This window comes from Hippocampus guttulatus, chromosome 11 (assembly GCF_054856545.1).
Source record: "Hippocampus guttulatus isolate MCC_2025c chromosome 11, RoL_Hgut_1.0, whole genome shotgun sequence".
Lineage (NCBI taxonomy): Eukaryota > Metazoa > Chordata > Actinopteri > Syngnathiformes > Syngnathidae > Hippocampus > Hippocampus guttulatus.
In genome coordinates, this window is record NC_141271.1 from 15055470 (window position 1) to 15076189 (window position 20720).

General features: G+C 43.5%; 1 protein-coding gene across 4 annotated transcripts in view; it reads right to left on the reverse strand.

Moving 5' to 3' along the window:
- Positions 1–1751: 1751 nt before the first annotated feature.
- il1rapl1a (interleukin 1 receptor accessory protein-like 1a) overlaps positions 1752–20720 on the reverse strand; it is a 178511-nt gene continuing 159542 nt past the window's right edge. Inside the window, exons 7-12 of one of the 4 annotated variants that reach the window (XM_086124363.1) lie at positions 18003–18135; positions 11849–11994; positions 8743–8886; positions 6992–7162; positions 6279–6323; positions 1752–3731 (exon numbers count right to left, since the gene is read on the reverse strand). In XM_086124363.1, the coding sequence (XP_085980489.1) occupies positions 3010–3731; positions 6279–6323; positions 6992–7162; positions 8743–8886; positions 11849–11994; positions 18003–18135 (1361 nt within the window). In that variant the 3' untranslated portion in view covers positions 1752–3009. Of the gene's footprint in view, positions 3732–6278; positions 6324–6991; positions 7163–8742; positions 8890–11848; positions 11995–18002; positions 18136–20720 lie in introns of all 4 variants that reach the window. The other 3 variants (XM_086124362.1, XM_086124365.1, XM_086124364.1) reach the window with 3 other exon arrangements.

Genomic DNA, 20720 nt, shown 5'->3' on the forward strand with positions numbered 1-20720 from the left:
TAAAATAATTTAAAATTTCATGTCTTGATAATATTCATGCAACCTGGCGCCCTCTATTGTAATAGCACTCTATGGCCATGTCTGAAAAGACACACAAAGTCTTCCATTTTGGTTTGAAGCAGCCATTTTAGGGTCATTTTGCACATTTCCAGGGGGCCCTATCAAGACCAATTTTGAGAGAGATTTCATCCAATTGCAAGCAAATTGGAACCACATCGACTGGCAATAAGTTCACGGTGTATCCCATTTCGCGGCCGAAGTCATCAGCTAAGGTATCGGCCCTAATGAGGATAAATGTTAGAAAATGTAGGGATATACTAGACAGAATGCTTGTGAAGTTTAGTGACTTGACACAAAAACAAAACAAAACTAAGCTCCACAAGGTCAGAGGAATGGATGACCAAACGTGACTCCAAACATGAAGAATTAAGATTCAGGTCAGAAGTCAAGGATTAACAGGGGAAGCTAATGTTCCTGCATTTGTGTACACAGCATTAGAGTGGTAAACTATTATTTCTTGATTTTACTGTTTAATTTTGGCCTACTTTGACTTTTCCTCTGTGGTGTTGCAGTGTTGTTTACCATTCATTCTAAAGATTGTCTGTGTGCGCGAATCCCCAGGAGATGGCACTGTCTGGCAGCATTTATGTAGCAATCATACAAATAATCAGATTACTTGTGCAACAGTGAAAAGAAATGTGAATGGTTTTAGTTTGTCTACTTACGTGTCAATAGACACAGCATGCTTTCCCAAACAGGAAGTGCAATGATTGACAAGCAGTTCTGTCTTATAACTCTTAACTATACCTAATGGACTCCTCACAGCAAGAGTGCAATGCCGGATTGGCCATGAAGTGCAACGTTAGTGCATAAACAGGAAGTGTGCTTGTTTTAATTGGAGAAATGACGTTTATAGACTGGAAGACAGCCGTTTATCCAAGTCCACTATGAGGTCATTGAGGTGCGTTATTTCAAGTGAGAGTGCATGTACTTAGATGTAAAGTACACCAGATACTGTACTTGATGTGTTTTATACTCACATGGAAAGGAATCCGATGAGACACACACAGTAGTTCAGCCGTCAGCAGTCTTCGGTTACTCAGCTGCGGACCTGGTGAAGTGTTTATTCAGAGTGGGGCTTTTACCTGCAGGCATTTTTGTCAAAACTTCATCCACCCATTTTCAATAGCGCTCACCCTCATAAAGGTATTCCCAGCTGACTTTCGGCATTACGCAGCCCATTGCAGGTCACATAAGTATCTGTCGCGACCAAGTCTCGATCTGATACCTCTGCATTACATTACGAAGAAAAAAAAAAAGCACAGCCAAATCGGACCAAGCGCCTTTTCGAGTCTTCAAAGATTTTATGGAGCAATTTTGTGTGATGTTGACAATAGCTGGCAACCACTCCAACCACTCGTCCGTGATTCTTGTGAGCATAAGCAGCATAGAAGATGCATGGAGGCTGGGGAAACGCCAAGAAATGTGACCCCCCCCTCCGCAGCGAAATAGGAATACACAGCATTGTGGAGTGTGTCTGAATCCCCGAAACGCAAATTGTCTCCACGTCAAGTACAATCCTGTTCAACACTGGAGACTTTCCGACAGTCCTTGAATTCATCTGAGGGACGTACGTCACATGTTGGGGGGGGGGGGGGGGGGGCTGCTGTTTTGGTTCGCAACGGAGTTCCGAGACTTTTGAATTTTACTGTGCAGAGTTGCACACAAAAGGGGAGGCGTACAAAGGAAATCAAGGTTGTTTTTAATGTGCAGTGAGAAAGTATAAGGGGCAAACTGATCAGGACTCGTGTTCCTATAAAGATAGACATTTCTCTCCACGTGAAAATTGTGTTGATATATTTATATAAATATCTATATTATATATAGAATACAGATCTATTTGCTATGCATACTCAAAAAAGTCACACCTTCAAATATATCTAAAGTCTTTGCCCCCTGAACACAAATGTACTCTTTTTTTTTCTTGCCTTAAACATGAATTATTGTTACATAGGAAACCAAAGTAGTTATCAGAATGTGAATATTGTTTTTTTTCCTTTTAAAAACAAAACAAACAATGAGAATGATTAGAGTTTGTGTGGGATTCAAACGTCGTGTACAAAACACTGAATTGTCCTCCCGTGGTGGATGAAACAATAAAATTTGAGTCCTCAGGCAACTGCTTATAAAAATAGAGTTATTTTTTTTAAAATAATCTACACGTTCTGTTTTTTTTAAGGTGAGGCATTCTCAAACAGCGTCTCAAATAGAAAATACCAAACGTCTTCTTCTTCTGCTGCAGGGAGCTGATTGATGTGGACAAGCCCCACCCCCTCCTTCTCAGCCCCACACTTTTCATTTTTGCATATTCTATGTTTTTTTTTTGTTTTGTTGTTGTTGTGATACACCGTTTTTTTAAAAGTAGATACACCCTTTACAGGTCAACCCCCCCGCCCCCCAAAAAAAGTCATTACAGCTCCTGGAAGCTGTTAAAATGTCCAGGGAAACCTAGAAAGAATGCAATTATTTCAAATGAAAGAGTACACTGCATAACTGGCTTTTCGAACAAGCACATGGGCATTGAATAGTAAAAACAAAACCAAAAAAAATAAAATACTGCAGTGATAAAAATATACACCTCTGGAGGTTAAAGCAAACTCCTAGGATGGAGAAGGCAACAGACGTGTGAATGAGAGAACAGAAGAGGAATGCTACAAATGAATGCAGATGCCGTATATGTACAAGACCCTGTTTTCCTTTTGCGTGGATGGATGCATGTGTGTGTGTGTGTGTGTGCATACGTGTGTATGAGTGTGTTAGTGTGCGCGCACCAGAGCGTTCTTCTACGCGAGTGTCCTTGGACGCTTACAAATCACCACGTAGAAAATGACCCAAAACAGAGTGTCGGTCCTTTCAGTGGGAGGGGAGACGGGGGGGAAACGGGCGTCTCCCGTGGAGAAAGAGAAAAGGACTTTTACCGCGTGGACTCTCCCGGCTTTGCGAGCGGGTTTACCAGATGACGCTGGAGATGCTGGTCTCGCGCGGCAGCAGGGGCAGCATGGCGTTGTTGGCGTGCGCCTCCTCCAGGCTGTGCTCGCGGCTCTTCCCGGGCGGCCTCTGGCCGTTGAGCAGCGTCAGGGGGATGTTGCAGTAGGTGTGCTGGCTCCCCAGCGACGAGAGCGGCGGCAGGGTGCCCCCCGCGGGCAGGTCGAACTCGTAGCTGCGGTAGTAGTGTTTCTGCCTCACGGTGGTGTGGTAGGAGTTGTGGAAGGACGAGCGCAGCTCCGGGTGGGCGGTGGCCATGGCGGTGGATGTGGCCGCCGCCATTGAGATGGCCGAGACGGTCTGCAGCTCGCCGAAGGCGCCCTGCTCGCTGACGTCCAGCGCCGGCTCGTGGCCCAGCATGGGCTCGGTGCGCCTGAAGGGCATCTCGTACTGCAGCTGCTTCCAGAACTTGGAGTGCAGCTTGTTGCTCTTGGGGCCGCGCCACTTGATGACGGTCAGGGTCTTGATGGTGTGCTTGAGGGCCTCCACCTCCTGGTAATTCATGATGCCGCGCAGCTCGGCGCACTCGATGAGGATCACCTTGATCTCGCCGGTGACCAGCATGTTGCGCAGGCGGGTTTCCAACTCGAAGATGCTCCAGCCGCGCCGCACCACGTAGTTGGGCGTCATGACGATGATGAGCCGCTTGCTCTGATCCACGCAGCGCGCCACGTCCTCGATGTAAGCTGCGGGAAACAGGAAGGCTGGTTAAAAATGAAAAGAAAAAAGAAAAAGGCAATCCAGGGGGCGGGAGGATTGAAGAGGTTTGTTTGTTGGAGGACAAGGGGCAACACTGAACAATAGACGCACAGAGTTTGACGCAAGACAATAGCTCATTTCATATCCAAGCCTGGAAGGCGTCAATTCGGGATGGGAGTGTCGAAGTCGACTCAACAAATTTGCCAGCTTCTCGCATTCGGTAATTTTTCACAAATTTACCGATTTGGCTTTTTTTTTCCCTCAGTGTAACCTTTCCATATCTACGGTGTAAAAAAAAAGGTTGGGTGACCCCAAAATTTCAACGCAACGGAATTTGAAAACATTCTAAGTTGGGCAATTTTTGCTGTTCTGACAATCGTCTTTCCTGCATTTCACAGCAAAGAAAGAAGACACATTTGTCCCTTTAATGGGACTTCAACTTCAAAATATGGGTGAAAACAACTCGCTCACTTTTAAATGTCAGGAATTTATAACGTTTTTCAAACTAAACCGATTTTTTTTCCAACCCCAAAATACAAGTTGAATTTTTTATAGTGCATTTACAGTATTTGCACTCTTTTTGAAATACACTAAGATGCCACAAGGTGCCGCCAAAGCACCGTCTAAATAGCAAAGTGATGCGTCAAGGAAGTATGTAAGTTTAGCCTGGGTTGTTCGCGGAAGTTACAAAGACTCTTACTTGCAGGCTTCTGGTGCATTTTTTTTTTCAAAAGTAAAATCCTGGAGGTATTTATTTTGAAAGATATTTTTGTAAAATGACAACGTAAGAATACATCACGACACTGCACAACAAGGCTCTCTCACGTTATCATTGTACTTCATCTTTTTTTTTTTCCAAACATATCTCTACTGTAATTGTAACACCTTAGCCTACGGCAGTGATAGACTACAACACATTCAGTCGTAAGCGCAAATTCAGCTGATGTCACCAACTCTGTCCAAAAAAAAAAGGACCCCTGTATTGTTCGATAGCAATGAAACAATACCGGATGTAAGATGACTGGAGCTGTGGGACCAATTTCCTCCAGGTAACCCACCCAAGATGCCTGGAGCTTGAAGGTTTTATTGTATCGTCTTCAATTTACTGCCTTCTCTGTTGCGACCAATCAGTTCCAAGTTTGGATCCATAAATCAGAGCGATTGTCTTTTTTTAAGGCTTTGGCATAGAAGGATGATTTTCTCTTCTTGGACTCGGGGGCTGGAGCTTAGTAACGGGCAAAATAGTGTCTAAAAATGTAACTGATAAAGAAAAAAAGTTGTCCGGAGGTTTGTTGAGACTGCAAAATGATGACACAACTATACAGTGGAACCTGAAAAATTCAGTTTTCCACAAAATATTTGCGAAAACAGTGCATACGAACATGGAGTTCCAACTGACCTTGGCAAAAGACTTTTGTGAATCTTGCGCGATTACTCGTCACAGTGACGAATTTGACACAATTGAATGACAGTTAACATGCCTAGTTCAGGTTCGATTAGAATTATTTGCGATGGGAAAAAAAAAATGATTGAAAGTGTTCCCCAGCTCTGTTGTGTTTCATCCGTGGCGGATTTGGGGGAAATTTATCTCCTTGTTTATTGCGCAATCCCTGATTTGTGGTTTGTATGAGGTTTTATCGCTTTTTATAGTCATATAAATATTGAAGATATATCAATATGGATGAAAATGCAGTACAAAGTACACGCACGTAGCGAATGTAAAATAACGACAATTTAAGCTTTCTTTTTTCAAAAAATCATGATTTAAAGCATGCAGAGCGGGTAAAATTATGGTTGAAAAAACAAATCTTTTTTTTTTTCTAGACAACTATACTGCACGGTAACTGTCAGGACGTCATCGACTAAAATAAAAGAGAAATGCCTGATTTGAGTCGTCACCTACTGTAAAGTCAGGAAAGACAGTTAAGTGTTACATAACTCCCAAAAATAATTCTAAGCGATTAGCCTGTGGTGTAAGGTGTGTTTATTCTTTCCTCCCGGTTCTGCTCAGAAAGCAGCTGACAATCGTGAACGTTCAACCTTTTCCATGTTTACAATCACAAATCCTTACGTGTGTGGTCAACACGGCCACGCACTCCGTGATAGCGAAAGTGGACGAGAAGCACATGGGAAGCGCAATAAAAATGACAAGGAGAACGGTTTCCACGCTAGTAGTACTCAGGGAAAAACACAACTTGTATTCTGGGGCCCAAAACAGTCATTTAAGTTCCTGAAATTTATGGCAACAATGTTAGCTAGCGCAACAAAGCGAGCAAGTTGGGGTTCCATAAAAGGCATAACCGTTCCTTCCGTAAACTCTCATTTCTTTGTTGTGAACTGCGGGAAAGCAAAACTTAAAATATTCATTTGAATCGCCCAACTTCAAATGTTATCGAAGCTCTAAAAATCGGTATTTGTGCGTACCACCGTCTTAAGTTGAGGCGTCTCGATGCATCTAATTCGTATCATCCTGTGAGGATCTGAACTTGATTGGACAGCGTTTCGGGGAAAAAAAAAAATTCAGGGCAAAGTACCTCCAAAGAGTCGCGTGTCATCCTGGTAATGCTCAGTGGTGAGACCTAAACATAAACATGTTGACATTCAGGTCATGAACACACAACACGAGACATGCTCAACACAACAGCCTTTCGTCAAAGTGGCCTCATCTGCTCTCATTGATCTTTCGCGTCACATTTGATTTCAATCACGAGCCTCCCGAATTGGACGTTCATCTGCCATGATTGTGTCAGGCGCAAACGCCGCCGGCAATTTTGCTTTGATAAATAGCAAAGAGGCAGAGCAGTCAGCAACGGCTCGGAGCCTTCAACACATTTCCCCACTGATGTTTAATTCTGTATGGTCCAACCAGGACGTGTTTGCGTTTCATCTGTTCCGCATGAAGCCGACAGTACAAACACGCCGCATCGCTGCTAACTAGAGCACGCTATGTACTGGCGCCTCAGACAGCCTACCGAGCACAGTTAGCATGCATGAAAATTTGTTCAGACGGAATTTTCAGCGGTTTAAAAATGCATGCGGCGAGGCACGCAAGATGTGAGCTGTCTTCATTACATCAGCTTGCCCCGTGCGCTAGATTGCACAATACGATAAACATTCCAGGAGAAGCACGTGTGTTCGAAAGGCTCGAAGGAGAAACGTCCACAAAACACGAGACACAAAAAACCCAACAAAACACAAAAGACACAAAAACACTCAACACGAAAGGGTGTGGCAGCTCGGTGCTTACTTCCAGTCGGAATGAGGTCCCGGTCAGGGATGAAGAGTTTGTAGCCGTAATGCTTCTCCAGCACGTCGGGGAGAATCTCCAGGGCAAAGCGTTCCTCCTCACGGGTCTCCTGACTCCACTGGTCGGGGTCCACTTTGGTGTAGGACAGGTAGGCGTCATAGTCCTTGTTTTCTAGAAGAAGATATTCAATTATATTCAATCATTTCCCACTCTCCAACACGTTAAAAGTACCGTATTTTCCACACTAAAAGGCGCCTTGGATTATGAGGCGCACCTTCAATGAATGGCCTATTTTGTAATTTTTTTTCATACACCGCATTATAAGATGCAATCTGTAATGCATCCACTAGGTGGCACTACGCTCCAGGAAAGGCCAACAGAACAATCAGATGTCAGTACACTACTTATTTAATAAGGCAGCGACAGATCGGCTTAAGTTTGAACTCTACCTTGTCAGCATGTCTCGAGCAAGGAGCCATTTTGGGGGTTGAAATATTACCGTAATGATCATACACAAAGCGCGTCGGATTTTAAGGCGCGCTGGGAGCTTTTAAGAAAATGGAAGGCTTTTAGCTGCGCCTTTTGTGCGGAAAATACGGTATATTCAATCACTTCCCACTCTCCAATGCGTTAAAAGTAACCGAGTGGCTTGACTGATGACCGGATGTGAAAAGTTCAATTACAAGTTACTTTCTTCGTTAGTTTCAGCAGAAGCTGACAGCCCCACTTCGCATAAAAATGATTTGCAACTACTTTACGGGAAGCGCGGACTTTCTGACTTAATGCCTTTCATGCACCCTGTAACCTGATAACATGATGAGCTGTCCACTGTAGTAACCGCTGTCCCTGAGAGGGTTAATATAAGCAATTTTTTTTTTTTCAGAAAAATGTGACTTTCCGCGTCGCGCTGCATGCATGGGTCAGACTTTGGATTTTTTTGTGTCACTCTAACGTCAGTGCCTCCATAGTCCGGAACCTCACAGCATGCATGCCACGGTATGGATAAAACAATAGTTGCCATGGCAGCGCATCGAATTAACCTCTTAAAGCAAACTTGGAGAAACAACAACTTCACAATGGCCATATTCCTGTGGTGATTGACAAATAAATTGCTGGAGGAAATACCGAACCACCTCCAAATGATTTCCCACGAGGCGGTGGAAAGAAGTGAACAGGCAGAAAATAGACGACCGGAAGAAAGTATTAGTTGTGACATGTTCACTAAGTCCTAGTCATTATTCTCTGTGGAAGCTGGAATATGGGCCAACCCAAAAGGAAAGAGGGACTTTTTCATCAACTCTTTGAGGAGCACATGCAGCTTTGAAACGACAGCGAAGGAAGGCCACGCCGGGCTGCCTGCGCTCAGTAGGACGGCAACATCAAACACCCCCCATCTCAAATTAGCAACCAACCTTGCAAATTAACCACCTAGCAAAGTTGCGGGAATCAAAACAGCTTGTACCGGCGCGGCCCCCGACAGTATGACTTAATCATGTGAAAGTTTTTTGACGGCAAAACAATGTCGCATATCCATTATTCATGAGCTCGACAGAACGTGCGACAAAGGACAGCGTTTTCAAAAAAAAAAAAAGATGATTCTGAAAGTGAGCAGACTCTGCGGAAGAAACAAAAAGTTCACATTTTGAGGCTTCTGCCTTCGCTGGCCCTGACGCTTCACCACCGATAGATTTCCCGCCTCGATGCGGACTTAACCTCAATTCCAGGAACAGGAAGGGGATGATGAGGCTTACCTCCGTCCAGGTCCTCACTGCCAAAGTGCCTCCTGTAGAAGAGCATGAGCTCAATCCGGTAGCATTTGTACAGCGAGATGAGGAAGATCAGCAGCAGCAGGATGGCCCCGAGCCCTCCGGCCAGCTCGACCGTGTACATGAGCTCTGCTGAGGATGACACACACACACATACACACACAGACAAGGCCCCCCCCCCCCCCCCAAAAAAATGTCAGTCGCGGTGGGATCAAACCGAAGCAGACAATTTCAAAATGACAGTGTCAAAGTCTACTGTCATTTTGTACCGAGATCCAAGAAGGGAGTGGAGGTCTTTCATTACTTTATTCCTCAAGAGGTGACATTGAGTAACTGTATGAATGATGGCACCACACTACTTTCAGGGGACAACTTATGTGAAATTAATTTTAGTTGATTATATGCAAATTATTGGACTTCTGCCTGCCTGTCCATTGAGTGAGATATGAAACAACTCATTCAAGCTTTTGTTGCCTGGAAAATGTTTCAGTGAGGAAGAACTACTGGGCCACATTGGCAAAGAGTAGGGTTAATTTACATAATAACACAAAGTTTCTCCACCCATGACATGATAGGCTGGATGGGTGAAGATTCAGGGCCACTTTCAAGTGACTGATAGACTACACTGTCTGAAACGGTTTCCACGCAGAAACACCCTCAGCCCTCCACAGATGGGACGCCGATATGATCATTTCAAAGCCAAAGGTAAGCAGAGCTGCATTACGTTGTGGTGGATGCACGGCGAAGTATTAGCTAACAGCGCTAAAAGAAAAATACTTGATCGCTGAGAGAAGTTGTCAATGCAGTAGCTGACGGTATTTTATTATTTTTTTTTTGTGACGTGTCCACGCACCAAATGCACGCAGTAGTGGATGAAGTACTGCCGAACGTTATACCTTGGTGTTAAAATGACATTTTTGACGACAGCGTCTTCATGAACTCACCTGGACATTAACCCTTTCAGGGACAAGCGATTACGACAGTGGACAGTTTATCATGTTATCAGGTTACAGGTAATCATTGGTGCATGAAAGGGTTAAAATCCATAGTCGGGCATAGGACATCCACTTGTGACAATTCTAAAAAGAAGAAGTGAGCATTTTCTTCTGACAAATGTTCTGCTTCTGGGTGTCCCTCGTTTGATTCGGGCCTCAATAAGAAGAAGCTGGGCTTACGAATATGCAACTTTAAGCTGACAGTCATCCACTTGGTTACACATCCACTCCCTGGACTGAACCATCATCAGTATCGCGGGAAGCTAAGCTCTCAGCGAGGCGGCATCCATCATCGGGGGGAGGGGGGGCAGGCACAAGAGGTTCATCGGTTGGGGAGGGATGACGGTGCACGGGGGAGGAAGACAAATAGAAGACGAGCAGAGAGTGGATTCATTCGGTTGGCGCGGCGCAGCAATGAAACGGCACTGCACTTTGGATGCCTTCCATGAAAACGGGCATTTTAAAAAACGAGACGGGCTCGCTTTCCTCATCGCACCAACGTCCCTTCTGTCTTTACCGCTTAAAATTAAACCCCCCCAGCCCCCACGACACTCTTCCACCCCCGTGCTGCATTTCTCTGCTCATTTCTCTTCTCTATTATCTCCTCCCAATCTCCCCTGTGGGTTAGCACGGGGCGGGATGACTTATGTTGTGAATTAAAGCAGCATTTACCTGCTTTCCCTCCGCTAAAGAACTGCTGCGCTTTAAATCTTTGGCGGTTGAGCCCCGAATGGCTACCATCGGAAACATAAGCTCACTTTGCACTTGCAATTATGAAGGTCCACTACAAAACGAAAGCTATTTCAGACATTGTGCTAGTTTAATAAAATGGGTGATTTTCAAAACTAGCTATGAAGTCAGGAACTTTCCCTTTATTATTATAAAGGTCTTCTTAAGGATACGATTGTTACACTGGCCGTACAGTCCATATAGGTCAGATTACTTCTAATTCCATTACGGTCAAGTAAGCATTTTTTTTTAAGCGGGTGCGGTGTCATGCAATGGACGATGTTGGACCTTGGCAGTTCCACTACATCAGCAGTCAAAGTAGCTCTCTAAGATGCACAAAACGATGATTTGAGTCGGCAGAAATGTGGAGCTGGGAAGTTTTGCAGTGTGGCGTCAAGGGAGAGTCGGGAGAGCATGAAAGAAAAGTGAGCGAGGAGAGTGAGAGAATGAGAGCGACTATTGGACTTTCTTCCAATCATTCGAAGGATATCTTCTTTTTAGTGTTGTTGCCGCACGCACACATTTGTGGGCTGTTGATGTGCAGTGACCAATTCAAACAGAATTGCTGTGTTTTCAAAAACCTCCCACAGAGATTGTGATAAAAGCTGTGGAGTGCCCTCATGGGGACAAGAACGCTGTACTATCAAAACTTGTGTCTTCGGGGCCCCTGAATGGAAAAGCTGCACGATCTAGTGATTTTACGAATGATAGTCATGCTCAGTTTCAATTGACACTGCTAGCGATGTATTAATTTTGCGATACGATTATTATTGTGGCTGCAATTTTGCCAGACATGTTTCCAAGAGCGCTTTCGTTGGCCATGACTGAAATAGGCTATGACCACTCTCACAGAGGCGCAGCCTTCCCTCTCGCAGATCTGCCGGTCAACACTCGTTGGCGAAATTAACATCGGGTCTAAACTTTCTCTGTGCAGAGTAACACAATCGGGGAAAGACGTCATGTACAAGAACAAGTTGTACATTTCTGCAAAGAAAGTTGTAAAAAGTGAAAATAAACCATTCAATCTGACCAAAAAAAAAAGGCTGGAATGTGTAAATATGGCGATAGTGTTTTTGGTGGTCAGACAACCTGACCTCCTAAAAGTATTGATAATTCAAGAGAAAAGTTTTGGTGCACTCTCCAATGAATATGTAAAAATGATGCATATTTCCATTTCATTTATCAGTGCAGTCTGACTTGAAAAAAATTCAGCGGGTGGCTTTAATGAAGATTTGGAATTGGCTGTCGGACTCCTGCTCGACAAAGAGCAAATAAGCATTTCTCTCAACCTTGACATGATCTCTCGAACGAGACTCATAAAATGCGTGTCAGTGGGTGAACACTCATTACGAATGTGGCGTGCTCACCCTTCCTGAAGAGCTGGATGGTTGCCTGGCGACGCCCGTTGCCATTCTCCACATAACAGGAATAATTTCCCAGATCCTCCTCCTCCAATGAGTCGATGATAAGGGAAATGGCGACTTCCTGCTCGCCCAGGTGCTCCTTGACGATCCTGTGAGGTAAAAGGAGAGGAACTTTTCAAAATAAGATAATATACTGATTTCATTTGCATTTTTTCTATCTTCTCCATCCATTCTCTTCCTGTTTTCCAGAGTTGGGCCGCAGGGGCTGAAGCAGGGAAGCCCAGACTTCCCTCTCATTGTTTATAATTTGAAATCCAAGGTCAGCCATTGTCAGGAAGAGGACTCTGTTGCATCTTTCGAGGTTCCATATCATCATTTTTCACTTTTCTGCATCCATCGATCATCAAGTGTATCCCTACTGAGCTGGAGCCGATGCGAGCTGACTTTCTAGAGATGGGGTACACTGTGGATTGGTTGCAACGCAGGACACGACACAAGAATCGAACCTCAGAACTGTGGAGCAGGTGTTTTTCACCACTCGCACATTAGGCTGCCAGTTTTCTGCAAATTAACTTTAACTCCTCCCAAGTCTAACGTCCACTGCCACAACGGTAATGAAGTTTGACAATTCTTTTTAAGACAAACTCAACATAAAAATGTAATCCGGGGCTAAGTCACTTTGGAAGAAATACTGCAGCTTGCCTTCATTCGCTTTAGGAGTGCTTTCTTGAAGACCTGACGATAAAAAAAAAAAAAAGTACCTGCATGTAATGGCCCCTTCACTGTCATAAAGTCACCATATGTTAATTTCTTTGCCTGCACTCAAAACATATGAGATATGAAAATCAATAAGGGTTCTTCCTCAAGACCACGCACCATGGAGGGAGGGAGGGAATCAAATAATGGCGATGAGAAGAAAATCTTTTTATAGCGGCTGCCATGGTAACGGAGAGGATGTAATATTCCATAAAGTAAATGAGTGTCCCCGGCCCGGCTGGTTGAGCCTGATGGAGGGGAGAATAGGGATATCATGGCCTCCTCCCCACCGGCACAAACACTTCTACTTAGCTCACTTTAAAAGCACCCTCTGCACAAAGGCGAAGTGCAAAGGAGAAAGCCAACCCGCTTGTTTGTGCGCGAGCACCGGCTGAGCTGAGTGAGGCGGCCATGCGTCATTGGCTGGATGTGTTAAAAGAGGCTGAGAAGAAGGCTGTGTGCGTGTGTGTGTGTGTGTGTGTGTGTGTGTGTGTGTGTGTGTGTGTGTGTGTGTGTGTGTGTGTGTGTGTGCGTGCGTATGCAAGTATGTGAGTGTGTAGGTGGGGATAATGACTCCAGCAGCCCTCAACTCACTTTCACTCGCTCTGTAGCCTTCAAGCCGATAAAATGCGCATAAGGATGGCGAGCTATGCCGGTTTTGGCACCAGTAATTGAAAGTGTGTCACGGACTCGTGATATTTGTACGTCCGGTTTGTTGTTGAAAAGGAGGAATAATTCATGTCCCCGGCTTCTCCTCAAGGGTTTCGCGTGTACTTTGAAGATTCCTGGTTCACCAGCAGGCACAGCGCAATGGCTTGCTATCATAAGATGGCAACCTGCATCTCCCATGGAGGAGAGAAGGCGAAGTTGAGATTGCGACACAGAGATACAGGTGAACTGCAACTGTAGACAGGAAGCCAGCTCTAACATTTCAAAACAAAGTTTGTAGCTGGTCCACTACATTCTGTTCTCTAACATTGAAATTGTTGAATGAATTCTTAAAATGAGCAGGCTAATACTCACCAGCTAACATGGCTAGCCAGTGTAAGTTAATATTCGCGATTCAAACAGTCAGCCATCAAAGTCCCTGACAATAAAGTGTAAAAATCACCTGGCTAATATTCACCAGCTAACATGGCTAGCTAGTGTTCGGGAGTATTAGTTCATGCCATCTACATTTTTCAGACAAAAGTTAAACTTTTGCAAGCAATAACGCAACTTTAGCTAACTGTGACTCCATTTTGTTGTCATCAAGGTGTGAGAAGACACCACACTGCTCGCGTACCCGACTCGCACCTGCTGGCGAGTGTCATCGGCAAGCGCAGGAGTGACATGAGGATGCCAAGTTGTTGTTTCTTGCTTGTAGCTATTGCTATAGCATTTTGCTACTCTCACGTTTGTTCCGCATTACACGTTTGTTCAGTATAGTCACTTCTTGTCTCATGTTTTCAGTCCTACTGTGATTGTCTTGTGGCTTTTTGTATTACCTCATGCTTGCGTGCGCCTTTAGTTCAAATAAATACTGTATTCATTCCTGTATATAATGTACCCGTTGTTTGCGTTTGCTGTTCTAATTAAGCAAAACATACTGTCATGGTTAGCCTGCAAACTACATTCAGCTCAACAATGCACTAACTAACTAACGAGTGGACAAATCGGGGGTCTCATGCATTTAGTGGACATGCTGTACGTCAGAATATTCATCATTGATTAACACAATATGAATACATCAAAAATACCCCTCCCCCTCCAATACATTGTGTGGATCTGTATAAAAGGTACAATCCCCACAATCATGTATGGTTATAAGAGCATCTCACTCATTGTGTCAATCAAAACTAAGCACTAATGCTTTTCAAGGCAGGGTTTTTGCCATATTGGATATCTTTATATCATGCAGGTGTACCGAATATTAATCTGGCATTAAGACAGTCAGTGCATCAAGACTTCTAATTGCATGTAAATGTTTTGAAAAAGTGTGTGAAGTGCAGTTCATGGAGAGGTACAAATGAGTGCATTGATTCAGTGGCTGCTGCAGGCGCATTTAGCGTTCTGTTACTTCCTCATAAGAGAAGTCTGGGTTTGCTACTTAAGTGATTAATTTCAGACTCATTCCATTTATTATTGTGCCCACAAAATATGCCCGCAAAACACCACCCGAATTGGGTCAGCGGTATATTGATCACCTTCCTCAAATATGCAAGCTAGGATTTTTGTTTTGCTTATTTATTAATCTCCCGCACGATATGCTAATGTCCATTCATCTGCGCTATGACAGCGACGGTGGCCCTGTCCTGGGGTTGTGCAAATGAAAATGTATGGGCTCGCTGTAGAAATGAGCTCGCCTGGATCAATAAGTTAGAGAGCTGGGTGTATATAAATGGCAGAAGTGAGCTGTTGCTCTAAAAGCGCAGGTTTGATGCATTTGTAATGAAGGCCGAAGTCTGTGTGGGGGCCAGGGGGAAGTCTGCTGTCGGATGAGTGCAGATTTGTTCACGTGGAGATGCTCCCATCCCTTAAGTGCGCACTGCGTATCGCTGGATGACTCCATGGGAGTAAACTTGAGGCCTTGGCTGGATGGGGTGAAAAAAGCCGACGCTGGCAGCATTAGTAGCACAGGGCGATTGATCAAATCCTTTATTGATCCACCGCAAGGAATATAACGGTGCATTTGGGGGAAATCCTCGTACGGGCGTGGGTCGCTTAAAATGAAATGTATTTTCCTCGCATTTTCAGATCGCCGCACACACACATCCCGGATGCGTATCGGATACCTTCACCCTCGGTTCAATCTTTCAGTCTCTCTCGCCCATCTGTGTGCTGCTGGAGGTGGGTGCACAGAGAGAGATAGCACAAGTGGCAGCGGTGTGAAAAATGGTGGCTGTTAACCATCTGACAGGGGCTGTCTCCCCCAGAGCTGCAGCCGCTCCAAACAGCCCTAATGGCAAACCTGCACGCGGAGCGCCAAATGGACTTGTTTTAAAATGTGTTCTATCACGCGTGAGGAAGACGCATCAGAATTGAGCTCATTTTGGACATCTTTGAGCGGTAGTCTCGAAAGTGAGGCTTTTTTTTTTTTGTGCCGCGCTTTGAATGTCATTTTTAACAGCGCATTAAGCAACACTTGCTGGGCTCTGTGTAGTGACAAAGGAAAGAGCAATGGAAATGGACTGAAAGGAGAACGCTTGAATGAGGGAAGACGGCAACATTGACACGATTTCCCCATGAGAAATTAGGGAATCAGAAACCATCGGTTTCGAGGCGAAACCATTGTGTCATAAAAGCTTGAATAACTGTGCGGGCAACTTTTTAAGTAACATTTCATCTTTTTAATGGCAACAAAAATGTAAAAATAAGTTAACCACTGTTGATTTTACTAACTCTCCTTACTTGGGTCAAACTGAACTATTTTGAAGTTTAAGCTAGTTTTTTTTTTGTTTTTTTTAACCTTTATTGGACTAATGTAAGTCTAACCATCAACACAATCCAACTCCATTTTAGATTATGAGGCGCACAAAAGCTAGCCTCTTTGTGGCTAGCTAGTTAGCAGCTGTCGCTAATATCCGAGGTTAGCGACCAACGGTAGCTTCAATGTCGTAATATAGTTGGCTGGCATATAGCAATGAAATCATCTTATCTTCATTGGCACACACTGCGGTTTTAGTGATTTGAATGCGAGTCTGTGTACTTTGCTCAAGTGCAGGCAGACAAAAGCCATACATACTGTATGTACAGGTGAATCCTTTCACGCGTGATAACATGAAATAAATGACAAGAATATAAATGAAATAAAGGTGATTTACTAAAGTTGAGCTGGGCTAATCCATTTTAAAGCACCGTCAAGATATCAGTTTCGTCACATACGAATATTTATATTCAGTTTGTTACTTCCACCGTAATGGAATTGTGACGACGCTTGCTGGTGATTGCAGTGAAGGTTGCGACACATAATCAATGTAGCGCTGCAGCAACACTGACATCAGTTTGCTAATATGCCGTGCTAGTGAGGCAACATGTACGGTATTTTCTTCATTTTAACTCATGAATAACAAGTTGAAGCAGCATTACAGGAAAATAAATGCAGAGCAGCAGCTGCTCGGAATGAGGCAAATGCATCACCGGAAAATTGTGGGTTTTAGTAATTTGGAGTCAATAGGCTGAAACATGCAAATTAATTTTCGACTGAATGTATGCCATTCCTCTTGGTGGCAGTACTACAGCCTATTAGGACACTTAGCTTTGTGACTACAGCCTTGCATGTTCATGACCAACAATGCTGGGAAAATGTAAATTGAAAACAACAACATAATGTACAGTATACTGGTAACTTTAGGGGCAATATTACACGGACATGAGAGCATGAGAGCTGACATTTGAAAAAAAAATATGTCCCGTGATCAGCTTTCCTCATTACGATAAGTACTGTAGTATAATATGATTATATTATATTCATGAATGATTAATGAAAGATCAACTTCTCCAACTCTACATGTTCACTATTGGGTAAATATGACCTACTAAGTATGTAACTTTTCGTGAATGTCAATGTATTGCCAAAAGTACAACCTCTGATAATGATGAATGGCTTGCGTATGGTAAAAAAAAATAAATCTGCAATGCGCCAGTTTGTTATTTAAATCAATGTTGGTCAACTGTACTTCTCCGACTTAATTGTTTGGAAAATCAACATGTTAGTTTGCTAATTTAACTCAGTGTCAGATAACACCTCTCCTATTGAAGAGGGTATTAGTTGACTAATTTAACTGTAACTCTGTGAATTTGGGGTCAATTTTTCTCAGTAAAAGGTTATTTCTTCAACTTTATTATGGGGAAAATCAACTTTTTGTTGGCTAATTAAATTTCATGTCAGTTAACATGACCTTTTGTTCAATTATTCAGTACAGAGTACTTGCGATCCGAGTCGAAATTGTTTTGTGACCACACATAACTTAAAACTCTCGTGCTTCAAATCCTCTTTTCTCTTTTTTTTTGTCAATTTAACTTAAAGTCAGTTGATTTTACTTTCTCCAAATGAAACGTTAGATGAATACAAACGGCTAATTGTGTAACTGTACAAAAATGTTATTAACGCTGAACCTTTTACAGCCAGCTAGCTTGCCTTAATCTTAGCTAATGTTACTTCTCCAACTTGCCGGGAAAACAGACATGTTAGTTTACTAATTTAACTCAATGTTGGTTAATGCTACCTCTCTGAGTTAATTGTTAAGCAAATAGATGTGCTAGTTTGCTAATTTAGCTTAATGTCAGGTAACGTTCCGGCTTGCACTTCATGGTCGAGTAAATGGATACATTCATTTGCTAACTACACAAGACAATGCTAATGTCATTACCATTTAATTAGGCCCGATCTGAACTTCAGTTATCCAGTTGTGTTCCTTACTTGATTTCAGACTCCTGCACTCGCTCCTCGTCCAAGTCTTCGATGAACTTGTCTCCCTTCATCCAGTAGATGAGAGGGATGACATCGCCGCTATAGCCGAAAAACGCCCGGCACGTCAGGTTCAGTGCGCCTCCTATGAAGAACAGAGACACCACAATTAAGCATCCCCTCAACTTACATCCTTATTAAGCAGATACAGTACAAGCATTGCTACATGACAAGTAATATAAAATGGAACCGCCTGTGTGTCTGGTAATGGTGATGTCTGAGTACTTTTGCCTATTTTTTGTGTACCATCAGCTACATGACGTTACCTGTGTGACACTATTGAGGGCAAGGCCCCGGGTGAGAGATTGGCGAGTGAGAACAGCGCACACAGAAACCCACTGATATGATGTCGTGCAAACTGTAATGAACACATGAGGGCACTCCACAGCTTCCCAATGACCCCCTCGGAGACCGCACATCAACTGTCGGAAGAGAGGGAGGGAACAAGGCTATCGGAAGTGAGGGGAGGCTGACGATCACATTATTTTATTTGCCGCTTCTGTTCATGAGGCACGGTCAGAGGTTCAACATTTGCAGCCAATCTGTATGTGCAAGTGACAATCTTTTATTTATTTTTTGATTTGGCTCCACAGACGAGTTTAATATGAGAACAATGGGATTGATAGGGCATTTAAAAACAGATTCAATAACATGAAGGTAATGATGTTTTTTTTTTTTTTGTCTGCAGAAGATAACAGTCGTGGAGAGATGCGTGCGCGTGAAAGCGTGATTAACAGCGAAGTCGGTGTATTCTTTCTCTCCTTCTCACAAGATGCATTGCAAGTAGAGAACACACATGTAAACAACACGCCAATGAGGGAGGCTCATAATTCATGATAGGGTGGAGAGGAGGAGGAGAGACATTGCAGTGACTGGCTCCCAGGCATGCGATCTGAGACGAATACAGAGGGCAAAGTGTGAGGTAGGAGGCGCTGTTTCACCGTAGCTTAGAGCGGCACAATCTCATCAGATCCAATCACAAATTCTGCCTCCACAAAGATAATAACGCTCAGATTTGATTGACACTCGCAAGGAGGTGTCCATTACCTCTGCCAGCAAGGTTATGGATTCGCGATATTTTATTTGTCAGGAGTACATACATTAAACAAAATTGATTTCCGCGGGGTGGGGAATGGGCTTGACTTATGGCATTGAACTTAGAATAATGTCAGAACAACAAAACTCTAAATAAACTCATTTTGTTGAATTAACCCACGTTTTTTGTTGAATTGAGTTGAACTGGTCTAACAAATATTTCATCGAGTGAAAACATAAGAAGAATATAAATAATTGAACAGTTTATGCAGGATGATTTAATGCTTCAATGCCCATTGGCATGGTGCTCCTTCTTTTGTGCACACCTTGGCCACAATGGGGCCGTATAAAACAGGCATCCATAATACACGAAGAAGAGTTTCACAACAACCTGTCTCAGTAAGCTGCATGTTATATTTTTCGGTGTCGCTGCACCGGTTGTGTTCGAATATCCATTCCTTAAAGGGTTATAAGTACCGACACATCGACGCTAGTTTCGGTTGCCCGTCTATGGCGCTTTGCACTGTGCATGAGCATTAAGCTTGCAGACCTCTGTGCGTTCTGTGATTTGATTAAACTCACAATGCGTAATTCAATTTGTTTCATGTTTTTTGTTTGTTTTATGCTTGACCATTTTTTAATGGTTCACTAACTACAACTTCTTTTGAAGTTCGCTGCCATTGTGTAGCACTTGTAATTCAAAATTTTGCTCACACCTCAAGAAAGAAAAAATATGCCCGAGCAACACTTGTATCTTGAAAAATTTGTGTGGGTCAAGTCAAGATAGCGCTTAACTTTGTATTTTACACTACACGCAAGCTCACACATCTAACTAAGCCCTTGTTCAGACTGCTAGCCATAAATCCCAATTTTAGCCCACCCAGAGTGAAACTGGACGTCTCTTTTGTCATCTGAACAGCAAAGCGGTAAAGAATGAAGCACATTGAAGAAACTGAAAACAGCTATGCCTGGACACAGGACGATACAGATTGCCTTATCGGTCTGCGGGGTGAAAGCACCATACAAGCAAAGCTGGAAGGAATGTCAAGTCAAGTCAAGTACAACTTTATTTGTCAAATGTGCTGCACAGATGAAATTTCTTCCCTCTCAACCAGGCAACAAGACAACAAGAGGAGCCGCTGCGGGTGCCCGTGCCACCATAAAAAAGAACATTTAACATAAATGTATCGAAACAAGTCCATTCATGAACGTATTTTGTGTGTCTGAAAAGCTAGCTTGTGAGTAGTATGGGCAGACAACACAAGAAGGTGGGACTTTCTTCCCAAATTTCAAAATGGCTATGATAATGCTGCTATCATGACTGACACAAGACCAGTCAACAATTTTTGCATGGCATCATGCTGCTCTAACGATTAACAGGTAAGACTGGCCAATGACTGCCAGACCAGTGACAAACGGTACATTCAGACTGAGCAGCAAGGCGCAACGTAAAAAGATTCCTTTCTGGAGAACCAATTATTTTTTTTAAATGGTGGGCTGTATGCTCTTTGTATGTCCTCAGAAGTGGGTGTGTTTCAGGTCAAACAAAAATCTGGTCACCGTAACTCGAGGAAGACTCTAGCACCTGTACGCAGGGAGGATGCTGAGGAGATGATGTCGGCAAGGAGCCCTGGT